We start from the raw sequence: 7,370 nt of genomic DNA, 5'->3' as shown, positions 1-7,370 counted from the left end.
ATTCTGCACAAAAGCCTATGTTGTCTAGATGATCACCAAAAAATAAACATCTATAAAATTTAATCACTTTTATCAAAGTATGGGAGATTATCTTTCAGAAACTAGATCACCCCCCATTTATCATATTATATACACAATTGCCTTATTCTTACCTTATCTCCCCCAAAAGACTTATAATTAATAAGATGGCCATTTATTAGAAATTACCTTTCAAGAACCTTTAATTTACTAACACATAACAGAATCTTATCAAAGTATTAACTGATAAACTAGTCACCCAATTAAAATTTTACATGAAGAGGAAAAAGGACAACCATGCATAGTTTTTTAAAAAATGTTTATTTTTTTCAAAGAAAAACGGCAATAGCCAATTGGAAACCTACTTATTCTTCAACTCCAATTTTGTTCTTTAAATTTAGAAGTGACTTACTGATTTACTATTTTAAACAAACCCCCCCTTTCCCCTTTAAATGTTTACCATCTACTCGTGCTGAATCCTTCCAAGGAGATTGCTCCAGCGTATTATCTCCAGGTCCTCGCTTTGCTCCTTTTACCAAAAAATGCAAAACACAATTCCATCGTGCATCTTAAGGGCTCCAATCGTCAAAAATAGGAAAAAAAAAAATCTTTGGAATAGCCAATTAAGTTGAATAAAAAAAAAAAAATCCACACGAATGCGGTTTGGTTGGGGCAGGAATCCACTCCTATGTTCCTGGTAATCTGATCCCGCTCCATGAATCCTTGTAATTCATCCTCCCTATCCTATCCACATTATGATTTGAATCCAATGATCCAGCTCCAAGGATTGGGATCCAGTGAGCCCTCTCCAATCCAAACCTTTATAACCAGCAAAACCAAAAAAGAGGAGGCAAAATGTTAGATACTGTAATCAAAAAAGGTTTCTGGGGAATGATGAGTTATGTCTGTCATCAGTTTAACAGATGTACATCAATAACTATCAAATTCCCCAAAACAAGTTTCTGAATGGTGTTCAGATAAATTTTAGAAACTTAATCATCATAGAGACTAATTGGAAGAAGCATTTTATATTTACAGTTCAACTGATAATGCCAACACTTGTTACTGTACAGCGTATTACAGGTTTTGTGGTTGCAAAAAGTTATGTAGTTGAGAAGTTTACTGGTATTGCTACCCACCCTAAGTCTAAACTAAACCTAGTGCTCCCATCTGCAATTTAATTTGTAAATTAAAGTGTTTTAAACATGAGTCAATTATGAGTATTAGTTTAAAGGGGAAGGTGAGACTTAAAAGTATTCCCAACTAGATTATCTACACCAATACACTGGAATTCTATTTTGCTTTCATTTTGTCTTAAAAAAATGAAATAGCAACGCTATATCAGTCACACAGAGGACATGCAGATTTAGCAGTATTGATATTATACTCTATCTGGTTGGAATTAAAGACACCCTGTACCCACATGTACACCAACAGCAGGTCACACATTAACAGTTGTAACTAAGCACTGTGACAAATTAGCCAGTTCTTCCCACATTAGTCCCTATTAAAACAAAAAAGGGGGGAAGGGAGCAAAATAAATTGTTACAAAATGGGCAATGTAATTTTGCCACAATTGCCAAGGTTTAAAGAGCAAAGCAATTGCAGCTAAAGATAACTGCATAAGATGTTTGCAAGTGTTTTAAGGTAGATGTATATATATATATATATATAATCACTTTTAACCCTTGCCTTTTAGTATAAGGTCAATACTGCCAATTTCATCTGTGACAATAGCACTTGGAGTCATACCATTGCCTCCATTATTGATCTGATCCTCCTCAATCCTCCTTTTGACAATCCTAAAATGATTGAAATGTGCTCCACAATCCTTAATCCAAAGCATTCTTAATCCATCTCTTCAGATATGTCTACAGAAAGACACATGAAAAGCAAGATAAACATAAGAACTTCCCCAGGTAAGATAACCACAAACACCCCCAACATCCCAGTTCACACAAACCAGAGCAGAATAGACATTTACACAATATCACAGTCTGAAGAGCATGGAGAGTTAACTAAATTTAAACAATCCTGTCTATGACATCACTTAAAATACAATTTATCAGACATGAGGGGAATGTAGATGTTAGGAGCAAGGGGATATTACACAAGAATGCAATTCAACACTTTAGCCCATTCTGAACAAAACAGTTTGAATTAAAAAATGAAAAGATTGTACTGAGTAAAGGAAAACTGTATACAACATGGGTTCTACAAAAAGTGTCACCAATCATCTTATGTACGAGAGCGAGATCTGCTATGACGGGGAGAATAGCGTGGTGATCCTCTGCTTCTCCTTGGGGAGTAACTGCGACTCCTGCTGTTGCTTCTGCTACGGCTTCTGCTACGACTACGGCTTCGAGATCGTGATCTTCCATAACTTGGACTTCTGGGCCCATCAACTTTAACCCGGATGTAGGCAGTTTCTCCCTATTGAATAGACAGAACTTTCGATTGAAAGATCTAAGCTTTCACCTGTCTTCAGGCATGCTGAACGAATACAACGTAACTAAAACCAGGAATCTGGTACTTTACTTGGACACCCTTGCCTGAATCTTACCTTCAAATTCCACTGTTAAGACCACTGTATCCAATTCTGGCCAAAGAAAAGAGTAAGTGTAAAACCTACCTCATGAGATCTAAACTTAGTGTTATCCAGTTTTCGAACTGCATAGGTCATATCTTCTTTCCGTACAAACTCCACGACACCAGTGCCATCTCGGTAAACATCAGCATAACATACATCACCTGCTTCACGCATGTGATCCTTTAAATCCTGCCAGCTTCCACTTGGAGGCAGTCCTAAAAAAGTATTTTTTCAATACCAATCACCCTAAATTTCACATTAAACTTAAAATTTACACTAGAACAAAGATTACTTTGAAATAAATGATTAGATTCAAGACCCTAGGTAAAGAGCCGTTTATTAAAATTCTGGAATCCAAAGTCCAAAATTATCTGCGAAGACCTTCATGTTCTAGGTATCCAACTTAACGGTAAGTAAGTAGTGTATTGGTATACCTCCACTACATTAATCCTTGTTTACTAGACTCACCCAAGAAACTTAAGTAATTTAAGACCTACCGCAAAAACTTGCATTTGTCACAACTGGTCACTCAAGGAAAAACTTAAAAGTGGTTCCTGTCCCTTCTCAACAACCCTCACGAATAGTAAACTCACCGGAGACAACCACTCTGTTTTCAGAACGTCTGGATGGGGGGCCATAGCGGCCTCGGGGAGCCCCGCCACCTCCACCCCCGCCGCCGCCTCGGCCTGTACCACGGCCGCTTCGAGGAAACTCCACCCGCAGACGGTATCCATCGTAATCATAGCCGTCGCGACCATATACCGCGTCTTCCGCGTCTCTGCGTGATCACAGAAAGCAAAAAGTGTAAGAATAAGGCCGGGGAGGGGCAACTAACTCAGTCAGGAACTAACGGCCCCCGCACATGCGCAACCAGCGTGGAAGAGCCCACATGCGCCGCATAATAGGAACGGCCCCTCCCCCACCCAGAAGCACGCCAGGCTCCCGACCACTACACCAGCCCTCGGCGCCTCAGTTTCCCGCTCGGAGAGAGTCCACTCTGGGGACGTCCGTGGGCCCAACCACCAGAGAAGCCACAGCGACTCGGCTCCTTACTCGGTTCCTGCATGGGCGATAGCGTCTTACCCCCAACCTAAGAGCCCACCTCCCCATTCTCTGTATCAAGGCCTTCCCCAACTACTACAACTTATTGCCTCAAGGCGGCAAGCCCCGGGCCCCTCACCGAGGGTCCTCGAACTCAACGAAGGCGAAGGGCGGTCCTCCGCGGCGATTCTTGAGATCGATGTCGCGGATAGCACCGTATTTGTAGAACACGTCCTCAATGTCCTTGGTTCGGATGTCTGGAGGTAAGTTACCCACGTAGATGCGGCAATCGTTGTTCCCTGCCGGGCCACGAATCACACCACCTCCCGACATGGCGGCGACGAAAAGCGCGGACTCGAGAACAGGCCTTCCCACCAAGCCTAGCGCACGGCAGAGCGAGCCCGCAGCGACACCACGTCTCCCGCGGCCCCTCCAAAATGGCGCCTTTATCAGCTCGGCGCACGGATATGGGGGGAGGGAGGAAGAGAAGCGGGAGGAAGCAGCTATTCGATCTCAGTACGCACGCGCAAGAGCGTAACGGGTGCTGCGAAAGGTACGCTCACGCATGCGCGACGTGACCCTCCGCGAGAAGGGAGAAAAAAAGTTCCTCGCGTTCCCGATTTACGGAGTGGTTTGCAAGTGAAATGACCAGCCGTTTGGTAAAAATTAAACACAGATTCCTCGTTAAAGGGGTTACTAATCCCTGACGAGTCTTAAGAGATAGTCGATTTTTCCATGAGTCTCTTAGAACAAGTCCGCGCCTTGAAAGCATTGGGTGAAACCTAGCCTTGAGCCTTGTCCCACAATGCCCTGCGGCTTAACGGCCTTTGGCGGGAAAGACAGCTGGGGGCGGAGCTGAGGGGGGAGGGACCTGGCGGTTGCTCCGGAAACGCGAACATCCTCGGAGAGTGCAGCTGGTCTGGGAGCGCCGCTGCTTATGATTCAAGTCAGAGCTCAGGCGTGACTTTGTCTTCCTGCCCTTTCTCCTCTGCGCAGGCCGTGGTTTGCTTAGACGAGTGTCTAATTTAGAGCAACCTAGCTTAGATTCCTTAGTAAATACTCTACACCAAGTACCGTTCCACCGTCGGTTCAAAACTTAACTTTGTGTAGTTCAGTTGAGGTTGTGGCTTGATCTAGTGGCGGTGGTTCGAGCCCTGATGAGTCAGCCAGGACTGACCTCAGCTTCTCTTTAATCGCCTACCACTAGGCCTAGCGCAGAGGCGAGGTCCAGTGATTCATAGATAAAGAAAAAGTGTGTGTGTGTTTGCAGAATCCTGAGGTTTGTTTCTCTTTCTGAACTCATTCCCAGGCCTCTCAGGTAATAGACGAGCAAAGTGGTTGTGTGAGAACTGTGACCCTTGGAGAACACAGTTGCTGCTCAGGACTGATCCCACTTGCATGCTGGCCCAGGGAGATAAGAACTTGTTACATTTTTTCCAGAGACATAAGAAATCTGGATTTTTATGTGAAATGTTGGGATGTTAAAATATTAGTAATGAGGGGTGCGTGGGTGGCTCATTCAAGCGGCTGCCTTCTCAGGTCATGATCCCAGGGTTCTGGGATCAAGCCCTGTGTCGGGCTCCTTGCTCCGCGGAGAGCTTGCTTCTCCCTCTCCCTCTACCTGCTACTCTGCCTACTTGTGCGCTCTCTCTCTCTGTCAAATAAATAAAATCTTTAAAAAAATAATAAAAATAAAATATTAGTAATGCATTCAATTTTAAGAAAACCCTGCAATCATAAATATGCTAAAACATCTGTACCCTGAGCTTAAGGAGGATTTTTTTCGTATTATGTATGTGTTTGTTTGCAACAGTCCCCAAGGAAGTGAGGCAGAGATACCCTAAAACATTAAAACTGGACTAAGACCTCAGGGAAAATGGGAAAATAAGGGGAGAGTAATTAAGATGAAGTCATGGGTAAGATTACTATACAAAATGCCTGCAGTAATTGCCTGGCCAATTACTAAAGATGGACTGCAAATTTGACTCCAGTCATCCCAGAAGTCATAGTAAAGAAGGGAACACAAGTATATTCAAAATTCTAAGTTCCCCGGGCGCCTGGGTGGCTCAGTTGGTTGAGCGTCTGCCTTTGGCTCAGGTCATGATCTCAGGTCCTGGTATCAAGCCCCTCCGATACCTGCTCAGCAGGGAGACCGCTTCTCCCTCTGCCTTTCCCCTGCCCCCTCTCCTGCTCTCTCGCTCTCCTCTCAAATAAATAAATAAAAATTAAAAAAAAAACAAAATCCTAAGTGCCTTTGAGATTAAAAAATAAATAGGTTGTTTAGGAGAAGGCCATGTTTTCTTAGTTCTGAAAGTTGATTGAGTGCATTTTAACAAATGTCTCTGCGTGATCCCACAATAACAAATTCAGTTTGATCCTGAACAGATTCATAGAGGATCTTTGGTAGTCCTTGAACTCTCTGTGATGGTTTCCAAAATTATGCATATATGTGCATGTACTTTTTCTGCAAAGAGGATTTGAAATTTTAATCAGATTCTTGGGCGCCTGGATGGCTCAGTTGGTTAAAGCGACTGCCTTCGGCTCAGGTCATGATCCTGGAGTCCCTGGATCAAGTCCCACATCGGGCTCCCTGCTCAGCAGGGAGTCTGCTTCTCCCTCTGACCCTCTTCCCTCTCATGCTCTCTATCTCTCTCATTCTCTGTCTCTCAAATACATAAATAAAATCTTTTAAAAAAAAAGAAATTTTAATCAGATTCTTAAAGGGGTCTGTAGATTCCCAAAGGGAAGAGAACCTCTGAAAATTTTAGAGGGGAGACCAGATTGTCTATCTTTTAGACCATCCTTCATTGATTATCCTTCAGTGATATTTTTGAAACAGAGCTTTTAATAAAAAAAAGCTGATAATTTTTAAAATGGGAAGCTGACCAAAAAAGACACTATTTCAACAAATTTATTCAGTTTCTCTCACTGTCCTATTCAGTTAGCAGGAGAAAAGTAGGAGGTTTTTTTTTTTAAATTGCATGCATATCATGTATTGATTCTTTCATTTGACAGTTGTTCAGTGAGCCACTTTCTTTTATTTTATCCATCCACTTAAGAGTTATTTAGGCTCATCTTCTGTTGATTAATGTTAAGCTAATGATAACTGAAGTGATTTAAACATAGGTGCTTTTAATTTCAAGACATTCTCGTTCCGGAAAAATAAGAAACTTGTGATTTTGCTTTGATTTTTATTCTTGTCCAATTTCATGCAATCACTACATTCTGATGTTCAGTTCAGAGGAATACAAGTAGAATTTAATATGGAATGAATAGGACATTCTTGTTCCTCTATTGACTGATTGTATTTGAATGTAACCAAATTTTAGATTCTGGGGTCCATGATGAGGTCAGGCTGTAGCAGGAAAAGTCTGAATGGCTGTTTATCAAGGTCTCCCAGGATGACATTAGTTTGGTGATTATTACAGTTAAGGTTGTGATTTTTTGTTTTATTTATTTGAGAGAGAAGAGCACGAGGGTAGGGGTGAGGGGCAGAGGAAGGAGAGAGAGAGTCTCAAGCAGACTCCCCGCTGAGCACGGAGCTCATCACAGGCCTTGATCTCTGGACCCTGAGGTCATGACCTGAGCCGAAACCAGGAGTCGGAAGCTTAACCAGACTTACCCACCTAGATGTCCTGAGGGTGTGATCTTAATATCATTATCCTAGAGTCGATTAACATATTTTAGTCACAAGAGTAAAAAAAAAGAAAGCAAGTAAACC

The 7,370-nt window shown here is 42.4% G+C and overlaps 1 protein-coding gene across 2 annotated transcripts; it reads right to left on the bottom strand.

Annotated features, from left to right (window-relative positions):
* Nucleotides 1-320: 320 nt before the first annotated feature.
* SRSF1 (serine and arginine rich splicing factor 1) lies at nucleotides 321-4,121 on the bottom strand. Of its 2 annotated transcripts, XR_003204274.2 has the most exons (5): nucleotides 3,789-4,121; nucleotides 3,202-3,386; nucleotides 2,651-2,823; nucleotides 1,771-2,451; nucleotides 321-837 (listed from the first exon to the last, which is right to left on the bottom strand). XR_003204274.2 is itself a non-coding variant. In XM_025851060.2 (4 exons), exons 1-4 carry the CDS (start codon nucleotides 3,980-3,982, stop codon nucleotides 2,257-2,259), a joined length of 747 nt encoding a protein of 248 aa, XP_025706845.1. In that variant the 5' UTR covers nucleotides 3,983-4,121; the 3' UTR covers nucleotides 321-2,256. The 2 variants fall into 2 exon arrangements, 1 of the variants encoding a protein (XP_025706845.1); XM_025851060.2 differs by having other exon boundaries at nucleotides 321-2,451.
* Between the last annotated feature and the right edge of the window lie 3,249 nt (nucleotides 4,122-7,370).

The sequence above is a fragment of the Callorhinus ursinus genome, unplaced genomic scaffold, assembly GCF_003265705.2.
Source record: "Callorhinus ursinus isolate GAN/ISIS: 27379988/994484 unplaced genomic scaffold, GSC_fseal_2.0 scaffold34, whole genome shotgun sequence".
Lineage (NCBI taxonomy): Eukaryota > Metazoa > Chordata > Mammalia > Carnivora > Otariidae > Callorhinus > Callorhinus ursinus.
This window is presented reverse-complemented; position numbering and strand designations above follow the sequence as displayed.